The sequence below is a fragment of the Saccostrea echinata genome, unplaced genomic scaffold, assembly GCF_033153115.1.
Source record: "Saccostrea echinata isolate AGI-Se365-2 ecotype Australia unplaced genomic scaffold, CSIRO_AGI_Sech_v1 ptg000003l, whole genome shotgun sequence".
Classification (NCBI taxonomy): Eukaryota; Metazoa; Mollusca; class Bivalvia; order Ostreida; family Ostreidae; genus Saccostrea; species Saccostrea echinata.
Window position 1 is genome coordinate 6,119,513 of NW_026889752.1, and position 23,614 is coordinate 6,143,126.

Consider the following 23,614-nt stretch of genomic DNA (forward strand, 5'->3'; position numbering starts at 1 on the left):
TTTATCCTTGGTGATGTTGACTAATTTTTGAGTTTTCATCATGGTCTCGGAATTGGACAGCTTTTTAGTGTCGGTACACTGCCACACAGCAGGTGATACATGATTGCACTCAGCTTCATCTCTGCATTGTATTTTGTTATGTACTAAATAGCATCATCTGTTGTGTACTTGGTTACTTTGTGGACATAGTATGTTCTGCCTGCAAGGAGGATTTGCTTTCATTTGCTTACTTTTGCTTTGCCACATCAATATGGTTTATAGTTATTGTGTCAATGACTTTTATGAAGACTGCTTCCATAGACAAGTTTTCTTACAATATCGTGATTCTCAGTATTGCAAGCACCAGTTTCTTTTGTATCTATTTTTAGCTCTGGCTCAAAGAGCTAATGCTATGACCATTTGTGCGATGTTCGGTGTGCGTAAACTTTTTAGAATATGGGCCATAACTCAAGAACCCCTTGGCCAATTATTGTCAAATTTGTCACAGGATATCCTTGGCCCAAGAGCTCCAATTTACACTAAAGTAGTATTGTGAACCTTAAGAAAGGGGGGATAATTGGGAAAATAGAAACAACCTCTCAAGAACCACTGGGCAGATTATATCACCAAACTTACACAAAAGGATAAGGATATGTTGTAGATTAAAATTTGCACGGGGATTTACCGTTGTGCAAAGTGCGTGGTCTCAAGGTCACTTCAAAGTTGACCAAAAATTACATTTTATTAAAATGTTGATATTTTGCTTACAATAAGGACTAGGATCATCAAATCTTGTCAGTTGATGCATCTAAGGACCTCATATCATGCTGACTCAAAAGTAGGTCACAGTGACCTACTTTTTAAATTTTGCGGCCATTCTTTTTCAAAACGATTAAGAGGCATATTTTGAACAAATTAAGGCCTATGATCGTCAAACTTTGTCAGTTGATGTATCTTGGATCCTCAGAGTACGTCGACTAAAAAGTTGGTCACCTTGACCTACTTTCTGAATTTTATTGTTAATCTTTTTCAAAACAATTAAGTTCATTAATTCGAATACTGAGAGGTTTAGAATCATTAAATCTTGTAAGGTTATGCATCTTGGGGCCATAAAACATATTCATTAAGAAGTAGTTCACAGTGAGGTACTTTTTGAACTTTGCAGGCATTCGATTTCAAAGCGTTTTAGAGGCATAGTTTGGACATTTTAAGGCCTATGATCATAAAACTTTGTAAGTTGATGCATCCTGGGTCCTCAAAAAACGTCAAATGAAATTTTACTATTTTTTTTTTAATTTATATGACTAAAATTAAATATTTCAAGTACTAACTGGATTAGAAGATTAGAAGCATCAAACTTGTCAGTTGATGCATCTTGGGTCTTTGTAGTAAGTCGACTGAAAATTAGGCCACCATGACCTACTTTTGAAAATTTATGACTTTAATTAAATATTTCGGGTACTAATTAGCTTAGAATCATCAAACTTTGTCAGTTGATGCATCTTGGGTCCTTGGAGTACGACAACTGAAAAGTAGGTCACCCCGACCTACTTTTGAAATTTTATGGCTGTGTTTAATATTTTTGGGTATTATTTGGCTTAGAATCATCAAAATTTGTCAGTTGATATATTTTGGGTCCTCGCAGTAGGTCGACTGAAAAGTAGGTCACCGTGACCTACTTTTCAATTTATATGACTATAATCAAATATTTCGAGTACTACTTTTTCTAAGAATCATCAAACTATGTCAGTTGATGCATCTTGGGTCTTTGGAGTAGATCGACTGAAAAGTAGGTCACCATGACCTACTTTTGAAAATTTATGGCTTTAATTAAATATTTCAGGTACTAATTGGCTTAGAATCATCAAACTTTGTCAATTGATGCATCTTGGGTCCGCAGAGTTATTCGACTGAGAAGGAGGTCACTCTGACCTATTTTTGAAATTTTATGGCTTTATTTAAATATATCAGGTACTTATAGGCTTAGAATCATCAAAATTTGTCAGTTAATGCATCTTTTGTCTTCAAAGTATGTCATCTGAAAAGTAGGTCACTGTGACATACTTTTGAAATTTTATGGTTGTAATTTTAAAATATTTTAGGTATTAATTGGCTTAGAATCATCAAACTTAGTTGATGCATCTTGGTGATTTATAGAGTGTTTATCTAAAATGTAGGTCATGATGACCTACCTTAGGAATTTCAAGGATTTATCTAAATATACAGGATACTTAGAGGCTTCAAATAGAATTGATAGGTTGTACAGTTTATCAGAAGAGCGATTGTAGGCCCTTGGGCCTCTTGTTGCACAATAGTTTGTGGTGTCATTCTGTATACCCTGGTTCTGATCACTCTCAATTACAATTACAGTTGGTACTCCTTCTTCATTGTCCTTGATAATTGTGTCCAAACTGCTCTTATAATCCCTATTGTGAATGTCATCACTTGAAACTTTCTCACCCTTATCATAGTCTGTGATGTCATTTTCTATAGCTTGGTTTTCGAAACATGACACATGTCAGCCAAAATACGAACTAATGATAATTCATATTTGCAAGGTCATTATAATGAGTCATTGACCATAGAATTTACAAAAATGCTGACTTTAAAGGAGGTTGTTGAACTCATTTACATGTATCTGTCTGTAGTCTGCCTCAGTTTAAATATAATCTTACTCGGAGCATGCTCTTGAGTATCGAATAAGTTGGGAGATGTAAACACCATATGCAGGAGATGGCGGAATATTACTACATAGATAAAGGCAGTTGATGATGGAAAAGGTGAAGTCATCTCGTTTGTATTACAATTTAGTTGCTAGTTGGCCATTATCGTCTTTAGTCAGTAAAACATCCAAACATGAAACAGATGTGGCAGACTGTGGTGTCTTATTTCAAGTTCTCTGTGATATATCGAGTCGACATATGAGTGGAAGTAAATATTTTAATTGGTAAAACGTCGTCAATATGTCTAAAAGTCGAGTTGAAGGCCATAACAAGTGTTTGAAGAAGTTTTCGAATAAATTCTGCTTCATAACAATATAAAAACAGGTCGGCTAATAAAGAAACAGAATTAGTGTCTGCTGAACTTCGAAAAGTTTGTTGGAAGACCTGGTCTCCGAAAACTACATAAATGTTGTCAACGAGGAACTCCACCATCATTTTAATATAGACCTCAGAGTGTGTGTATAGAATCAGAGTTATTTTCTAAACTTACTCAACTGGTCATCTTAGTAAATTATCCAGACATTATTACAACGGATACTTCGATCCATATTATTGTATTTAACTTTTACAGAATTATATATCGGCAAAGTGTACTAAAGGCTTCTTGGTCCGTTCCTGAGAAATCATGTACATTACCAATTGATATACCGTGGAATCATTTAAATTTGTGATGGCCAATTTTCGAGGATTGCTTAACTTTTACAGGTTCGTTGGGACTCAATCTTATAAAAGGAAAAATGACTATTAAACCTTAGTTTTTTTTAATTCATGGAGGATGTTAATTCGTAGATGTGGGGTACCAACGAATTCCACGAAAAATTGAGCCATCATGAAATCTAATGATTTCACATTACTTCTTGAATTACAACCAATGATTATACAAATAATATTTTTGTCATCAAGAAATTAAAAAAAAAGGAACTGCACACTTTTTTCGGAAAGCCTTTTGGCGTAAAGTGTGCCCTAGTTTTTAGTTTCAGTTGTCGAAAAATAACAAAATGCCTAGTCTTAGTATTTTATTTTTTTTTTATTAAGGAATGGTTGTATAAAAAGTTGAAGAGTCAATAGTTTCATGTTATTGACTTTTGATCGATTTTGTGATCTTAAATTTTCCAGTAGTTTGTTGAAGTTTTTAAGAGTTCATACTGAGAAGATCAGATTGATTAGGATGTGTTGTTAATCAAAACAGAAAGATGCCCTTATTAATGTCCTTGTTTGTGTGTGCTTAAGTTAGGTAAATCTTGAAGACTCTATACATTTCGGTATTCCAGGTAAAGACATGAAAATGAAAAAAAGGATGTATCTAAAAAGTCCTAGCATACTTCAAGTACAGATGATTTTTCATTCATTAAAATAAATTTATTTTTTTCCAAGTCAATAAAGGTTATACTCATTTGATTTCTCGTTTAATTGACCTTGACTAGTTTATGTACCCATATGTGTGGGTTCGTGTTTTTAAAATTCAACGCTACTTTCCGGTCTTGCGCTAGATAGTCTAAAAATAAAAAAAAATAGTTCCCAATATTGGGAATAAAATATACATTTTAAAACTTTTTCAACAAACTCTTTTGTGTACAGTGATATTTGAGACATGCTTAATTGGAAAATGAGATAAGTCTTGGAATTATAGCCAATCTTTTTGTTGGTATTTTAAAGGTATTTAGGTACATAGTGTCACATGAGTGACTGATAATAACTGATATTTTTTTTTCATAAACAAAAACTCGGTCAAGTAGAAAACATTTCCTTCGTTTTAACCATATGAATTCTAACAAGTTTCAACAATAAAACTGTTATTATCATTCTTGTGATATTTAAGTCAATGCAAAAGGAAATTTGGGACACCATTTACACGAGGAGGTGTAACGGCCTTGCCTCAAAATCATTCAGTCATGGATATAAAACAAGATTGCAGCGTATGTGATTCATGTTTTCGAATTAAATTAAAAACTAAAGCTGAGACTATTTGCAACACGTGTGACATCAGACTATGTAAGGAATGTGTCGGACATCACATTACCAACAATATTTCCTTAAGGCATGATGTTGTTCCATTCAGTTTCCCTAAGACACTTGATGTAGTACTTACCTGCAAAAAGCACGATGAACATTTGTGTAATATCTACTGTGAACAATGTGGGACATTCATTTGTCTGAAATGTCTTTCATCCGGATTACATAAGGATCATAGTATACAAACTTTGTCCGAAGCTTGTTATTTAAAGCAAGAATGCATCAGGAAGGAAAGCGAAAATTTGAAGTCAAACCTCTTGCCTGCTTATTTATTTGCCTTGGAAGAAATAGAAAATTTTATTTCAAAAGTTACATCAGAACATAAACAAAGACAAAGTGCCATTGATGAACTAGAGAAGGAATTACACAACATAACAGATGAAATTGTGTCAAAATATCGGAATGAAGCTAAATCTGCAGAGGAAAAGGACATCCACTCACTTCACACACTGAAAGATGAATACCAAAACAAGATATCTTCAATAAATGAAGTACTGAAAGAATTTGAAGGATTGTTTTCATCTGAAGTTCACACTGATATTCTGTCATATAGTTCTCGAAATACAGAACTAGAAGTCCCTCGGAAATTAAAAATCGAAATAGATATCCCGAATTTCATCCAAAACTTCCTTCTGAAGAGGAATTTTGCAAATTGATTGGTAGCCTACCATCATCTAGAATTGACATCGGGGAAGACCAAATTTGTTCACCAGACCTAATCTGTTCACCAGACTTAGATGTCAAGGATTCTGTGAGGGTAACTAGATATTTAATTGATTTGAAGAAAAAATGTATGCAAGCACAACTGTAAGCATGTCTCTCTGAGTTCTGAGTATTTACTAGCGACCTATATGCACCATTCTTTTCACTTGATATTATTTATTAGGTTTGTTACTGAATGTCTACAGAAATACATCAGCTTGAACAATTGGTTCTGCCTCGCCATCTACATGTATGAGATTGGGGGGGGGGGGTTGAGGGTGGGGTAGGGGTTGCATGGCGTTTGAATGTCATACAATGGAGTCTACAGCAAAACACTATTTTAAAAGTGAGGACCCCCTCCCCCTTTTTCTCCTGACACCCGTAAGGAACAGACCTGCAGGAAGTAACGATCAAGATGATTGAATACAACATATTTTAAATCAAAAGTTTGTGTCTCCCAACATCTCGACTATCGTCGGTATCGTGTTTCATTCATTTTCTCTTGTTTGAGCGAATCTTGACGCTGCCATCACTTTCTTAAAAGGTGCAAAATAAATAACAAAGACAATGTGATAATTAAAATAATTAAGCATTTAAAATATAATCGTGTTTGTGCAAAAGTTTCGCTTTACAAATTGCAAATTTCATAACATATCATGTCTGCATAATTCAACATCCCAAAGCAAAGTGCAGGATATATCATTTCGAAAAGCTTGTGAACAGTATCGGTATAAAAAAGATAGTATAACTTGCAAATCTTGAGAAGGCCTTGTCTGAATAATACGATATCTCAGGCATTGTCAACCTCGTTGAAAGATACTTTCGAATCTTGAAATGGCCTTGTCTGCATAACATGACATCACAGACCTTGCCAGTTTCATCAAGATACTTATAGATCTTGAGAGGGCATTACCTGAAAATATGACACCTCAGACTTTGACAGCTTCATCAAGATATCATATATCTTGAAAGGGTCATATCTACATGTACTTCATAACAGATGAAAACACCAAACCAGACCTTGTCAGCTGCATCAAGAAGGTAATCTTGAAAGAGTCTTGTCTACGAATGCTCAGAACAAAGTCTTAAAGCCAATACTGATTTTAAAGAAATGGTTTAAGCCGAAACAGGATATTCGTATTTTTTTCACTGATGACGAAATACGTTTTTGGTTATGTACAAATTATAGAACATCAATAACATTCTCTATGTACTTCATATCTACATCAACAACAATATCCAAAAAGTAGCAGGAAACCACTTTGGCACAATAAGAGTCCCCCTAGATCTGTCAAATGTTTGATCAACATACAAAGTTAATTACAGGAACTATCCAATTATTATCTAAGTTTCACGATTATGAAAACAGTTTCAGAACAATGAATTAGATCTTTGCAATCAAGCATTGTGAGCATTTGTTTAGTAAATCTATCTAAAGGTGTGGATCCAAAATACTCCAAATGAATTAAACTGTCAGTTATCATACACAACTGTAAAAACAATTTCCCCCTTAAGACTCCAAAAACATCCCCTGAAGTTCCCCTGTCAGTCCCTGACCTTTTTCTTGTCTCTCCCTGACATTCTCATATGAATCTCTGTCGTTGTCAATGAGTACCCTGCTTACTCCCTGAGGTCCCCTGACTTTGCCCCTGTTACTAATGTCTACTCCCTGATGTCCCCTGACATTCTCTGACGTCCCTCTCAACTCCCTGATGTTCCCTGACTGAGTCCCTGAAGACTGTCATGCCCTGACATTTCTTTTGGCCAAGAAAAGGTGGTCAAAACATGTTCTTGTTGCAATTTAGTGTGCAAAATACCTCATGCAGCTAGGTTAAGGACGCCCATGAAATATACGCCTTAAAATATTCAGAGAAAATGAATACGATCTTAATATTTTTTTTAACAGCATAAGTTTTGATAAATGTGAATTGTGGTGTTTGCACTTGTATATATCAGGTCTCTGCTGAGTTCGGCCAAAGCGACATCACTTACATCAGCTGTTTGTCACGTGACAGGTTTTAAATAAAAACATATATGTACTTCTACAAAAATCGTAGTCGCCCGCGTGGCGCAGTGGTAGAGCGTCCGCTCTAGAGTCGCGGAGTAAGGAGTTGATCCTTACGTCGCGGGTTCGAATCCCACTGTGGGGCGTGGAGACCGGTCCTTCGGATGAGACCGTATAAACCGATGTCCCATGTCGCATTAGATGCTGGCACGAAAAAGATCCCTCACTGCTTAATGGCCCTGAGTGCCGGGTATAGGTCAAAATTTGCAGCTCTCCACCGGCAAGTGATGGCGTCTCTATATGAGTGAAAAATCCTCGAGAGGGACGTTAAACAATACACAAACAAACGAAAAACAAAGATCGTAAAGGTTCAACGATATACGGGTATCTTTCCGCTCTAAAATTTATTCTGTTTTTTTTTTTTGAGACAAATTTCTTAACACGAAAAGTGCTGGGAGCAACTTCCTCATGCTCGGGCATTGCGAAAAATTTAACCGTCTTTCTATGAGCTCCAGACATTGATGTAATACGCATTGGAATAATGTTACATTATGAACTAAATAAACAATGTACAACCAGCTGCCAGCACTTTTCAAAATAGTAGGAATAATAGCTACACGTGTTTAAAAATTCAGAATTAATAGTGAAGCGGGTATCGTTGAACTTCTGATATTTTTGAGGGGTTTGACCTGTCATTCTAGCACGTTACTGTTCAAACGTGCTCCCTAAGACTCTATATGAAGTCTTCACATTATCAATTTAGTTTGACAATTAAATGTGGATTGATATATTTCAGAATATATCTCCTTTTTGGTCCGAATACGCTTGTTTCGTATTCATTTTTATTTTTACAAACTTCGATAATAGCTTGATCCACGCCTCAAGTGCAGAGAAACTGTGTGTCAAACTAAGAAATGACATCATCTCAGTAAGTACAGCGAGATCAAGCTGGTTTTCATTCTACATTCGTTAAGTGCTATTATGGCAAGATAAGTTGCACATCAATTTATCTTTACAGTATTTATGAGAAACGAAGATATTTAAGTGCGTTTTAAAAAGAACATGTAGTATTTATTAATCGAGATTAATTTGTATTGATTTAACGTGACGTCATAATAGCTTTCCCGAACCTCTGCATAGGCTGACGTATATATGGGAGTTCTTAACCTAGCTGCGTAGTTCTGAAAAATTCTAAAGTTTTGTAGAAATAAAGATTCAGTCATAAGTTTTAAAATCTAAATTATTTTTATTTGAAATGCCTTTACCTAATTCTTTGTATTTTTTATGATCTGTTTTGATTGTTTAAGCTTTATAGCATTTCAGGTAAATCTAACAAGAAAGAAATGCAAAGTGAATCTGAAGAAAAAATAATGTACGAATTTATAATGTTTTGTGAAGCATGAAGGCATATAAAGTAATTTATTCATAAATTTATTGATTTATTTAACTATTTTCATTTATTTACCCAACTTATATATTTATATTATTATTTCAGACCATTTGTTGAATATACAATAACAAAAAATATTCAATGCATAGATTTTATAATTTATTCCCGAATAGTTGATTCATTTGTATTGTTCTATACGAAATTGTTAAAGTTTAAATATGTTCAAAGTATTTTTGAGCATATTAACACAACTTTTAATTCTTTTACTTTCATGATGAATATCAAAATAATCGTCTCATTACACACAATTTTAATCTGTCATTTGCCTTAATAATACTTTTACTTTGTTACAACTAAAATGGTTCTCCGAAAACCTAACAAGGTTATGAAAGAACTTCCTAGCTGTTAATAATTTACCAGTAAATCAGGTACACAATCAAGACATCTATTGTCTTTTTCCACTGACCACTATGCATTGTTTATTTTGTGGTAGAGCGACTGCATCCATTCTGCAGCTGTGCCTACATGTTTAAAATAACATTGCTCTCTTTGTTTGAAATTTACTGACTTTATTTAGACATTAGAGAACTGTTTCACTCTGATGGAAAACATAAAATGAAAATAAAAATAAAAATCTTTGATGATGAAAATTATATTAAACATCAATAATGTACATTGATATTATAAGAATATCACTACCATGGCTTCTCCAGATTTTAATTAAAGGTGACATTTTGTAAAATTGTACCGAGCTAAGGACAGGCCAGAAACTTACAAATTAAAACTATGATACTCATCTTTCCGACAAAAGGCAAAGCACGTAAATTAAATCCGTTAGATCTATATCATTGTAAAGGTAACCATATTTAAAATCAAGTAATACTTGAGAAAGAAAAAAAACAACTTCTTTTTCTGCGACGTTGTTTAATTTTCTTTAACTAAAATAAACTTCTTTTTACCAAAACTGTTGTTTTGTGCAACATTACGTGGACTGACTACGATCTCTTTGTATACAACCTCTGTCCAAAATGATTGCCAGGTTCTCTGTTTGGCGCATACATTTTTCTGCCTTCAAAGTCGAAGACGAAGTTTAGACTTGTCCGGGTACACTAAACAGAGAACCCTAAAGAACTCCAAAGAACCTTAGAGACCCCTAATGATTTTTAATTATTTATTGCCTGTAAATGAAATATTTATGTTTAAATAACTAATATATTACACAAAAACAAAAATAAATTTTAAATAAGAATATTTTGCCACGTTTTATGCCTAAATTCAACGGAATACTAATCCATGATGATTTTGTCATATACCTTTTGTGATAAAAGTAATAAGAAATAAATTTTATTAATATGTTTAACACCAGAATAAACAATAGAAACTCTAAAAATAGAGTTCTGCATAACTTTAAAAAATATTAAATATGAAATAATGTGAAAAGGTAAAATTATATGATAAACGCCGTTTTTGAAATTCGATCTGGATCGAGATGACATAAAATATTGAACATTTAATTTATTTTGTTACGTTCTTCAACTATCGATATTTTCGAGGGAAAACGTTCACAAAATGATCTTGTTATTGGTTTTATACATAGAATATGATTTCTAAAGTAAAAATCAACTCAAATATGCAGGAAATTTAACTGAATTCACCAAATAAGCCTTAATTGAGTTCTCTAGGCTTCTCTAGGGTTCTCTATGTTTATCTGTTTAGTAGGACCGGATTTGTCCGCTATTTCTTGTTAATTTTTGTGTAGTAATAATGAAAGAAACAAGTTGCTGTCCTTTAAAAAAGGACTGCAATACGTGGACCATATGCATGTGTTTCTACACAAAATTCAAAGAAAATTTCTAGATTTAGTGATTTACAAAGTGTAATTAAATTTAATTTTTTACATGTGCATGTATATTGTAATTTTCATCGTTATTTAAGTCTGCTTATTTAGATTGTAATGATAAAAAACCATGACCTTGAAATTATGTGAATGTGAAATGTTCAATCTAATTAAATTTAGATGTTTCGAATCCGCTACCAATTCTCAAAAGAAACGGTACATCTAATTTTTAATTAGATTGTGAAATGTTGATCTAGGTATCTATCACAATTGGAAACACTGGTAAAATAGCCTTTAAAATTAACAATAGAATTAAAAAAGGTGTCGTAATGGTTGAATTGTAACTCCATTGGCGGATTCCAGGAAATGGGGGGGGGGGGGTCGGAAGTTGCAACCCCATTTATTTTTGCAGAAAGAGGAAGAGAGAGAGTGTGTTTTTTCTGTAATATAGATATTTTACGTCTAGTATTTTCAATAAAATAAGTACTTCAATCTCTGCCCTTTCTGCTTTAGATTGAGTTTTACTTATTGCTTTTCTCCTTGTACTTTCACAACCCCGGCCCTGGGCCTCGACCACCCACAAGTAACATGAAAAATTCACTCCGATATCATTGGAAGATTCCGCCGAACGTACATAGGTCTTTTAGGACCATCTTCTGAAGAAACTAACTTTAAGAAGTATGCATAAAAAGTCATGAAAGGGAGTATGCATAAGAGAATATTTTTCTCCTTATATTATGGGGATATTTTAATCAATAAAGAGAAATTGGTTCAAAATGTCCCCGTAGTATGTTGGGAAGGGGGGGGGGGTCATTTTCTCTTAAAAAAATAATCTTTTGTTATAATTTGAATATATATGTTTTGATTTGCATTGGAAGCTCCCCCGCACTTTTTGTTGCGGGAAGGTTCGAAATACGGACAATCAAACATTTAAAAGATATCAAAATGTACCGAAAAGTTTAGACGAAGCCCCCTCCCCCCGCAATTGGATTTTACAGTGTTATTTTAATTTATTTATTTATTGTTGCTTGTCAACTCTTTGTGGAGGTTGCCCCCTTTGAAAACCGTTGCTACGGACTTGAATATAAGTGGCTGCAGTGTGACCTAGAACCCCCCCCCCCTCCCTTTTCAAAAACTGCTGAATCCGACCCTGTACTGGAGCACAAGAGGGTCTCGAGTTATCTAAAACGATGATAGGTTATCGATTATCTCGATCAATTTAAAAATACACACAAAAAAATGATTTTGTGTGTTTTTTTCTGTCTATTTTCAATAACAGAATGATTAAAATACAACACCTGCAATCGTAACTTCTCGACAAAACAGCGTGTTTTTCCGAGCTCGCCAGAAGGTCTGAGAAGATGCGATTGACATTCTCATCGCACATGTGTAGACCTAGGCTATTTGGTCTTGCAAGTACGGGTGTGTGCACTTTTTACTAGTGACGCTTAGACTGGTGACGGTTTTTGCTACGGACATGAAGAACTATACATCTGTTTCATAACATGTGCATGAATGACCCTCGTATTAAAAAAAATATATTTTTCTCGCAGTCCATTTAATATCACATCGTGGTTCATAGTATACAAGTGAACCACGTGTTCGAAGTTAAATGTAAACAGGTAGTAGGCCAACATACTTTGCGATTCATTCAATGATTGGAAAATTGTTCGTGTTAATATCCGTTGCGCACAATAATAACAAAAGCCATATAAGGAAAAGAAAGATTTGTCATTGCAGTAGACATTACGCATTTTTTCTACCAGCCTACAGGGCGACTATGGCAAAATAGTCGCACTGAGCTCCAATCTTCGTCGTAAATTAACACATAAAAGAAGATTAAGTACCATGTGATTTTTACCACCCCCATTTTCCTTTTTACAATCATGAAAATCTCAAAACTAATTTTTTCATGATTCATGTACATGTATTAAGAAGAAACAGACTACAGCAATTTCCTGGTTACTGCCAATTTTATTTATAAAACCGGTTAAATCATATAACCTTTGAATGGGTCAACCAAGACCACGTATCTTGTATTTAAATCACAATAACAGTAGGGGTGTATCATATCTTCTCACATAAGATATTTTTGACTCATTTTATTTATCTATTATTTACGTCTACATTATCGTAAAAACTATAAAGATTAATATTATTGTAATAAACAATAAAACTTCTTGCACAATTCTCTTAGTCCCCTACCGGTGAAACCGGAGGGGACTATAGGTTTCCTCTGAGTCTGTCCGACCATCTGTCTGTCCCTCTGTCTGTCCGTCAGTCTGTCCCACTTGGTTTTCCACACTTTTTTCCTCAACGCTTGCAGGTATTGAGCTGATTTTTGGTATGTGAGTGTATCTTGATGAGTTACAGATCGAGTTTGCATTTCGTTCCGCTTCATTGATTTTTGACGGAATTATGGCCTTTTCAATTTTTAGGAGTTTTCCGCAATTTTCTTCTAAACGCTTTCAGATATTGAGCTGATTTTTGGTATGTGACTTTACCTTGATTAGTTATAGATCAGGTTTGCATTTCGTTTCGCTTCATTGATTTTTGACAGAATTATGACATTTTCAATTCTTAACGGGAACCAGATTACACTTGCCGGTAGGGGACTAATGCAATACTCTCAGTATGCTTGTTCTATAAACCTTTCAAATACATTATTTACTGAGATAAATTATCAAAGTTGAATGACAAAGGGTAATAACTTCTCTCATTAGAATGTAAATTTAGCGACCTGGCCATGCAGTACCAGAACGCTTTACCAAATAGTCCAAAATTTCAAAACTCTGGGAAAAATGCCCTTTCTTTTTAAAACTTTTACTCTGTTTGTCTCTAAGAAGCCCAGGTGCAGAAATGATTTTCAAACAAATACTGAATTTTCACTAAAGATTCAACAAAGCCTGACCCTTACACCAGAACCTATGACCCAAGGTCATGTAATTCACAAATTTGGAAGAGCTACCTTTGCTCATCATAACTTTCCACTCAGTTGAAGATGACAACCCAAACTAAAGATTGTATAACCTTTGATCATTGTATCAAACGCTGATATCTTGATTGTGTTTTTTTCTGTGGTTTCGCCATGTGAACAATCAAAATTAACTGTATTTAAGTTTTTCGATAGTTTTTGAATCTAGATTGTGCACTTGTGTGTACCGGAACTTATTGCATTTCTTTACAGATAAAAGTGTTCTACTTTCATCCACGTGAGAAAAGGAAAATGGAGCAGAAGTTGGAAGTTCACAAAGACAAAACTCTTAAGGAGGCTACAGAAATGTGTTCTAAGGTTGGCTGCACTTCTTTCCCTTTCAAAAATAAATAAATAAATAAATAAATAAATAAATAAACAATTACAATCAATCATAAAAACCAAACATTTTCGTCCTAGGATTTCTTTAATGGGTTACAAAAATTAATGTACATGTTGAACAATTAAAAAAATGTTTTCCTAGCAAAACAAACTAGAACAATTCTCTTTTCTCCTTGAACTTTCAGTAAGGCGTGACATTCTCGGCTATACATAATTAGCGTCTCTCAAATAGTGATATAAATTCTCATTGATTGCCACATTAGCTCATCAATACTGAAATTTACACAGCTTTTTATTCACGGGTGAAATACACATGGGATAAAAATGAATCAGACGTCAACGAGTGACGCAAGGAACCAATTAGCGTAACATCGTTTTTTACAGTAAAGAGGTGTGGCTTATGTCATCTCATTTTTTGTTAACAATCTAAAGTTGCTAATGTTATTAATTTCTTAACCAATGAGAATTTATGTCACCACTTGAGAGACGCTAATTATGTATCGTCGAGAATGTCACGCCTTGTGTGTGTGCTTTTTTTTAAATGTAAGTATTTAATAATGAAAATTCAATGCAGAGACAAGTTGCTGGAATTTTCTGATATCTGTATTAAAGTTACCATTTACACTCAGCCTAAATGTTTTGTAAATTAATGTCATATTTCACAATCTTTCAGTTATTCTGCATTAATAAGTCTGTTCCACTTGACTGCTGTCGTTTGGTGAAGTTTGACGAGTATCAGGACACACTTGAGTGTTCCTTTGAGGATGAGGACGACACACCCATGGGGCTATTATTGGGAGGAGTGAAACAGGCCTACAACTTTGACCTCCTCCTGGAAACAAAGCGGCCAGATCAGATATTTCAAGAGTACAAGCCCGGAGGTTAGTGAACAGATACATGCTTTTAATCACATTTTGTTGTCTTTATTTATGCTTTAATTAGACTGCTTTGAAATGTTAAGGCTGAAACTGCTTGTATTTGGTGGTTGCTTGTGATATGTAAAATGTAAAAATTGCTTGATTCGACACACCTTGAGTGATATGCAGAGATTATTAAAAATATATAATTTTCTGCATTTATTTCAGCACAACTGGTTTCTGATTTTATTTAAAAAAAAAAGCACTATATATTATTCTAAGAGTATGTTTTAAGGTAAGAGGTATGAATACAAAAAAAAAAACTGTATAAATATTACACTTTTTCACATTTATTAGGTGTGACAGTGAAGTTGTATGTGGTTGATCTACAAAATGACATCATCCAGGAACCACCCATCAGTGTGCGGGCTTACCACGCTCAAACTGTGGCAGAGTTCAAGCATATGGTGGCAGAGGTGAGTGACAAAATTTATGAAATAAGAACCAAAGCATTTTATCCTAGTGTTTATGAACACAGCTGTCTTCATTAGTAAGAGACGTTTGAAAAAAAAGATGCAACATTTACTTGAATTGTGTCTCAACATTGGTAGTGTTTTCTTGACTTTGTAGTTTTGACATAAAACTTACATGTAATTTGATTTTCAGGTTTTGAATGTCTCAGCAGCCCAAATGAGATGTGTTCTGGAGAGATTTCACAATGACCTCAAATTTTTATCTGTCCCCAACAAGACCCTGAAAACAGAGGGTTTCTTCAAAAGCAACAAGGTGAGTTATATGATTCTCCGTATCTTAACTACACATGTACATACTAGTACACTGTATCTAAGAAATTTAGTAATGAATTATTTTTAGAAAAGTATTAATGAAAGAAACAAGCAACTAAGTTATAGGTTACAAATATTTAAATGGAATAAAATAATTTTTTTACAATGTTACAATTATACATGTACATGTATAATCTATTACTTGTGCATTCATACATTCAGTAAAAGATTTAGCATTTATTTTCGTGCAGGTGTATGTGGAGTATTCTGGGGAGGAGGACACAACGCATTTTACACACACCCACTTCTTTCGATTGCTGAACCGACACCAAAACACCATCAGGATTCATGTCAACCTACCCTCAAAATGTTCGTATCCATTTTCTTATTTTTATTCTCCAAATTCTTGATGTATTGAATGCTTTATAAGAAAAGATTGACACATTGGGATTGATTTGGTTGCTGATAAATATGATTTTCATAACTCATATCACATATAAGTGTAGGTTCATAGAAAAATTAATGAGAATCAATTGCTATTTAAAAAAAAAGAGTTTTATTTACAGTAAAAGTGAGCTATTGTGAAAGCTGCAGTCTTCTCACTTTAAATGTCAGACTTAAATGTTTTATGATAGGTAACATTAAATAGTTGTGTTTCATTGCACAAAATGCAATCTATTCTTGTAGTAGATCTGCTCAACATTTATGATGTTTGAATTATAACACATTTGCACAAATTTACTAGTAATATAAATTTTTTGACAAATTAATAAATTGACACTTTTGCTAAATTACATATGCATGAATTCCCATTTAAAGTCCCAACCTTCATCAATTTAATTGTGTCTATATTTAAATCAAATTTGAGCACATATAGAATAGTGATTTAAGAGTATGTCAAACTTAAATCCTGCTTATTTTTTTTTGGCTTCTTTTTTGTATTACATTATATATATATATATATATATATATATATATATATATATATATATATATATATATATATATATATATATATATATATATATATATATATATATAAAATCAAAAGCGTACTTTGAAAAGCTTTGTATTGTTAAGTGTAACCTACGGTGAGATTTTTCTGTTTTCCTTAAATTAATTTTATAACATAGCATGATTCTATATTCAGCTGTTGTAGAGGATTATCTTAAGTCATATTCAAGACATGAACAACTATTGAAAAATGCCATAACATCATTGAAATCCAGAGAGGACAGCTCTACTTCATTGGAAATAAGAAGTAAAAACGGAAGTGACCCCTTAGACGAAGGTATAAGTGATACAGGAAGTGATAGTGAAATATATTTCGAACTAAAGAAAAGAACTGTCAGTCTCCTTGGCCCCGCAAGTAGTCCTAGTGGACAAAGTAGCAGTAGTCAATATACTAGCAACAATGCCGATTTTAAATCGGAGGAGAATTGGGATTCGGACTGTGATAATGATGTGATGATTACAAAGGAGGAGGCTTCTAAACGTTATTTTCACATTGTTCACAATGCGTTGGATTTGTTAACAAAGCAAAGAAGTAAGGATTCAGTTCATTTATTTTGAAATCAACATGTGCAAGATATTTGTGTCTGGTGGCACAGAATTTGAAATATTATTTAGAATTTACTTTCTGCCGTCTACTCTATATTGGAAGTTTATATTTTTACTTTACAAAAAATCCTATTAATATTGTACTCATTTTTAATGAGATATTTTTTGAATCAGTACAATTTTCTAGCTATAAAGAAGTCATTTGATCTAACTTGATCACGATTTCAGTTTTTATAATGAAAAGCGGTTTGAGTTGCAATGATACAGAAAAAAACCCATTCAAGATTACCTTTTTGATACAGTGTATTTTGTACCATCTGCTTCAATTTTTATCTTTAAGAATTATTTTTTTAATTAATATCACAAATTTGATGATATATGGCTGAAAGGAAAGAAAATTTAATCTGTTTTCTATGTTCATGGTGTTCAAGCATAATGAGTTCCGTCAGTCGTTATGAAGTTTAACATATATGTTGTTTCTTTTATTTCAGATTTAACAGTACTCGTTGATAAACGAATTACTCTTGGGGCTTTCAAAAAGGAGTTAGAACCTCATGTAGGAACATCTTCTGATAACTTTAAGGTAGTTTATTCTTTTGTACAACCACAAAGAGAATAAATAAGAATAGTTTTGTCCGTGTTCTCATTCCACTTTATCCAGTGTACTTGAAAAATAAACATAAATGTTATAAAGTACAATGTCTTAGAACAGATCTTGTGTCATTGAGGGTGTAATCAAGTAAATGCTTCTTTATACTCAATCTTATCATGTTACATTTTTGTCTAGTACAGTCAATTTTAAAAATGTTTAAAGGTACCTATTTATTTGCTATAGCATGTATATTTCTTTATCAGATCATGTGTTTATCAGTGGTTGATCAAATTTCTAAATGTTTTCTTTATATTTTCCTATAGGTTTATCGTGTGTACTCAAATAATCAAGAGTTTGAAAGCATCAGACTTACTGAAACTCTGTCTTTCTTTGAGGATGGAAAGGTATGTAGTGAAAGACATGGGGACCAATCTAACTACAGTATTTTCAAATGTGTGATGATCACAATAATTAGGATTTATCGATAGCTATAATTTATGATAATTATGATACAGAAGGTAAATTTACTGAGAGATAAGATTTCTTGAGAAATATGATGTATGTGAAAGAAACGGATGAGGTTTTTTATCCATATATAATTTCACATGGAATGATTTGTTAACAAGTTTTGGGTGTTCATTTCAGTTGAATATCAAGTTGGGAAGAGCGTTAAAACCAGGAGAATACAGGGTCAAAATCTATCAGCTTCTTCTCAATGATGCAGAGGTAAGGATGTGGAATTAAGAATTCATGCTCAAGTTATATTAGAATATGTTTAAAATATTGTATATACCCTTCTATGAAGGGAAATAAGGCATTTTGCTCTAACTGTGGTAACTGTATGTTTTATAATATATATAATGTATATTTTATAGCCTGGGAAGTTTCTGATTGACACCATATTTGCCAAAGGGATGTCTGTCTTAGAATCCAAGAAACTAATCATCCCAGAGATCAAAGAGCAGTGTGGAATAGACATCCCTCTTGAAAGGTACTTATATGCACATTCAGTAAATTTTCTTTGCTCAATTTGAGAACAAATTATTGCTCACACCAAGAAAAGTAACCAGAGGTAAGATAAAGTTATGAAATACTGGAGATTGGCAAATAATCACGATGGTTTTAATTTCACTATGTTTGCGATTTATCATTTTTCTGCGAAATTAAACCCATCATGAATGGTATCATTTCTTTTATAAAACATTTTCATGCTTGAACAACATTTAAATTAATTTCTTGCAGCATGAAATTAAAACCATCGCAATTGGTTCTTTTGAGAAATAGTGAAATTTTAACACCGGGGAATTAAAACAACTTAAGCATACACCTGCATTGGCATCTAAAATGATATTTTTCTGTTGTAAATTTTAATATATAGCTCTTAAATATTCTTTTCTTCATTGTTTTCAATTCTGTGTCCCAGAACTTGATGATTTTGATTGTTTTATTTTTAATCAGATGTCGACTGCGGAAGAAGACGTGGAGAAATCCCGGTACGGTGTACGTAGACAATCAGATCTACGAGGATGAAGTCCATATTTCCGCCAACTGGGAAGTCTTCTTACAAATCCTGGGTGGTAAGTATTTTTTTTTTTTATTGTTTTACAAAAGTTTTTGCCCAGCAGAAAGAATAAAAATTAAATATGTAAATATATAGCCATGTTGCATCATGAATTTTATTTGCACAATTGTACAGTGTTTATATACAGCTGAACCTCAGTATCTCGAACACGGATATCTCGAATACCATGGATATGTTAAAGTGATTTGGAAGTCCCAACCACTATTTTCTTATTGTATTTCACCCTCAGTATCTCGAAGTTTTTTCTCGGTCCCACCAAGATTGAAATAACGAGGTTTTACTGTACTTTGTATCAAATTCTAATTTTTCTGAGTTTTATTTCTTTTGTTATATTCATTAAAGTTAAGAAAGAGAGGAAGAAGTGTTACATGTACATGTATGTTCAGATATTTGTTTGTACAGGACCTGAAGAGATGAACACTACGTCACAACTGGCCATTTTTGTTCGGAGATGGAGACCCAGTACCTATGAACTGGACCTATTCCAGGAAGTGATTTTGTCGTCACAAACAGTGGATGACCTCAAAGAAAAGGTAACAATTTCAAAAATTTGATGATGACTATTCATCAGATATACATTTTACAGTTTGCAGGTAATGTAACATTTTCAAAATCTTGATGATGGCTATACATTAGATATACAGTTTGCTGAAAATGGACATATAAGAACTTTCTTACCTTTTTGTGCTCCCTCGACGAGTGGTTTTGAATAGCAGTTATTTCAACCTGATTTATTATATTTTATTATAATGTTAGTAGATTATGATTGATTTTATTCTTCCAGATTTCTGAAATAAGTGGAATCCCCGTAGAAGACATTGAGTATGCAAAGGTAAAATTTATTTAAACATATATGAAGAAGCATAATTGTATAGTGAATTCTAAGTGTAATAGTTACAAAATCAAGGAAAATTAGAAATTAAAAAGTTGGAACCTCTTACATTAGAATTTCTCTCTGAAGTAAAATATTAATGGTAAATTCCAAAAAAAAAAAAAAAAATCTGTATACATTTGATACAAGTCCAGAATTTGAAATGCATGACATGCCTGTATACTTTTAACAGGGAAGGGGCACTTTTCCATGTGACATATCCCTGTTGGAGATACACAGTGACTTAGACTGGAGTCCTCACGTGACCAGCCTTAACTCCTGGCCTCTGTATATCTGTGATGATGGATGTGTACTCTACTACAGGTAAAAAAATATGTGGTATGAAAATGTAGATTTTTATGTTGTGCTCAGATAAAAAACGGGCGGGCCTACAGAACGCAGTACAGTTAAGGTGACAAATGGAAATGGCGGCGAATTTTTTATATAGAAAATACGTTCTTTACAAGGATGGGCGATTCTTTTTAGGACTTTACTATTATCGGACAAATGTAATGTGGTTGAAAACTACATGTTGGGAACGAATAGATTTCTTATCTAGACTTGTGACGTAATGTGGCAGTTACGTGATTTTAGCAAATATACCTGCAGTATTGAGGTCATTTATAAATTCCAATATTGCAAGGGCATAACCAGGTTAAAACTCTAAGGTTAATTTATAACTATTTTCAACACTCTTTGTAGTTTGTGAAAAATTTTGCGAACCTATATAGATTCTACTATATAATTGCTAAAATTACGTTTGTTAGACTGTATGTTGAATATTTTGCTGGTCAAGTACATTAAATATAAATATAATTAATTCATTTGCAAGATTTCATCAGGTTCGCAGTAATTTTCAAATATATTCATACCTCTTGAGTTTATGTGTAAAAGCTTGTCATAATTCATTGAGGGTATGCCCTTGCAATATATCGATTTATTACGACTCTTCTATTACCCTTCAATGTATCTGCATACAAATATTCGGCAGTATCGCTTGTCTAGGATATGTGCGGGAAGTATGTGAATAAAATCATAAAATAGACATTGCATCCAACTTAATTGCCTCTTATGTATCTGCAAATATATTTATTTAATTACAGAATATATTTTTCATTGTATAAAATATTACTTGATCCGCCTCTCATTGCATACAAACTGCGTCAAATTTTACGATATGACGTCACATTGACAAATGCATTGCGATTAATGAATTGTTTATATATTGCTATGTGGGATTTAACCAACGACAAAAATACATGCAATAGTAAGTATTGATGTAGTTTAAAGCTACTCAACAGTTTAAAATAGCAAATCATTTCATTTTGTGGTAATTTGATGAACATCTAATTTTGAGTGATGTCATAGTAAGCATTTCCCGTAAAAATTAGGCCCCGCCTCCTTATTGCAGCCTTAACTGTGCTGCGAATTAAAGTTTAGTCTCTCAGGTTCCGCATTAGTAGGCTGAGTGGTACCAAAATGATCAATTTTATTGCCCTTTTGAAAGGGGAAAAACTCACTTATTTTATAAGCTAAAAATTTGGTGATATGACAGGAGAGATAACTCTTGCAACAAAAATAAAACCATGTCTGCTGAATTCATTCCTCTATTCACTCACATATTTTCGAAAGAATATAATTTATTATTCAAATATTCTATATTTTACCTTTTGGAGTAAAATTTGATATAATGACTTTTTGACAAAGTTATAAATGAATTCCAGTGAGAATTTACAACAGTCAGTAAATCCTAAATCAATGTTTTTTTTATGGTACCTGAAACTTAAGATCTAAAAAAAAAGTTCTCAAATGTTGAAGATTTTATATGAATTTTGTTCTTCTCATCAAGAAATCATACATACCTGTATATCTTTCCAGGGATAAGACAGAGAAGTTGGCTGAACTATCAGAGAGCAGGAAGAAAGAACTACAAGAAAAGGAGAATGCCAGGTATGAAAAGTCATCTAGGAAATGTAGTAAATCATGCATACAGCAAAGTGCCAGGATTTGTTATAAATGTAATCCAATGTATCCATTAAGTTCACAATATGTTTCAAAACTACAAGAAGGAAAATCACTGCTGTGAGCATAAATTCATCACAGGAAATTTTGAGGTAACCCTATTTTACTGTATGCTTTTATTTTTATCGAAAATCATATAAATGTACACAATTCAGTTATAAAACCAAGCTTCAAATGTTCAAACTCGATTTCAGAATGGCCCGTGGAACAGTTCGTTCATCGTGCTCACCAAGGAAGGAGAGCTCTCAAAATCTACACAGATGAACCACAATCTATGAATAGCAGCAAGTAACCACCTGGCCTAGACTGAAGCAAATCATTGGATAATGAATGTCATGTGATCTTATGCTGTTGATTTCTGAAGCCTGATACATCAGCAATTTCTAAAAATGCTTATCATCAGCCTGTCTGTTCTTTGATCTCATTAATGAATCTTGTCATGTGATTTTTTTTTGAAAAAAAAAAATTAAAGTATGACACTTTGATTTTTGCTGGTTGCATATGAAAATATTCAGAAGCGCTATATAGAGAACACTTTGTTACTGCATCTCCAACAATACATGTATCTGAAAGCAAATTTCAGTCTTTGCGAAGTGTATCATTCTGTAATGTTAGTAAGAATTTAATAAAGATGGTCTTTCAAATCTATTGTTGCTAATCCTTCAATGTAAAATTTATTTGTCTGATGTTCTATGAAATATAAGACATGGGAATATAAGTGCTCCATAACCTTTCAGTCAAAATGTTAAAACATCCAAAATTCATTATTTCAACTTGTAAAGCCAAGTTATTGTGAATGTTAATGACCTTCAGTTGTTAAACTTGGAGAAATGATTACATTCTTTGTACATATTACAATAAATATGATTTAGATTGAGAGGGTTGTTTGATTTATCTCTTACATGTGGATAAATATGTTCTTCAGCAATGCAAATTCAAAATCTTAGAAGCAAGCTGTAGGTAAAGATTGAAAGGTCCTAAATAACAAAATTAACAGGTAAATTAGGTATTTGTATGGTAAACATTTTCCTATCAGTGACAAAGGCAAGTGCAAACATGATAATGTTTTTTCCCATTGAAATTAAAATTCCTTGTCAAAATACACATGTATATTAAACTTTAACTGGTGTACATGTACATGCTTAATATAGTACATGTATAAACTGGAAAATCAAAAAGCTTACATATATATGTGTTTTAAAGTAGGTTTAATCCAAAAAAAAAAAAAAAATCAAAGTTCTCTTGAAAAAACCCCAGACCTGTTATTAGTAATTCATTTGGTAGAATCATTTTAGTATTATAGTATCTAAAAGCCGCACACATTTGCCTGTTATGTAGTATTGAAGATTAGATTAATAATTAGTCATGAATTAAACAATT

The 23,614-nt window shown here is 33.0% G+C and overlaps 1 protein-coding gene across 6 annotated transcripts in view; it reads left to right on the forward strand.

The window, feature by feature from the left end:
* LOC133178534 (ubiquitin carboxyl-terminal hydrolase 47-like) overlaps window positions 1-22,624 on the forward strand; it is a 50,819-nt gene extending 28,195 nt beyond the window's left edge. The window contains exons 22-34 of one of the 6 annotated variants that reach the window (XM_061313236.1): window positions 15,489-15,608; window positions 15,859-15,976; window positions 16,758-17,153; window positions 17,659-17,750; window positions 18,083-18,163; window positions 18,405-18,485; window positions 18,635-18,750; window positions 19,218-19,336; window positions 19,744-19,874; window positions 20,126-20,173; window positions 20,406-20,536; window positions 22,091-22,162; window positions 22,429-22,624. In XM_061313236.1, the coding sequence (XP_061169220.1) occupies window positions 15,489-15,608; window positions 15,859-15,976; window positions 16,758-17,153; window positions 17,659-17,750; window positions 18,083-18,163; window positions 18,405-18,485; window positions 18,635-18,750; window positions 19,218-19,336; window positions 19,744-19,874; window positions 20,126-20,173; window positions 20,406-20,536; window positions 22,091-22,162; window positions 22,429-22,498 (1,575 nt within the window). In that variant the 3' untranslated portion in view covers window positions 22,499-22,624. The remainder of the gene's footprint in view (window positions 1-15,488; window positions 15,609-15,858; window positions 15,977-16,757; window positions 17,154-17,658; window positions 17,751-18,082; window positions 18,164-18,404; window positions 18,486-18,634; window positions 18,751-19,217; window positions 19,337-19,743; window positions 19,875-20,125; window positions 20,174-20,405; window positions 20,537-22,090; window positions 22,163-22,428) is intronic. The other 5 variants (XM_061313234.1, XM_061313232.1, XM_061313235.1 and 2 more) reach the window with 5 other exon arrangements.
* The last annotated feature ends 990 nt before the right edge of the window (window positions 22,625-23,614 follow it).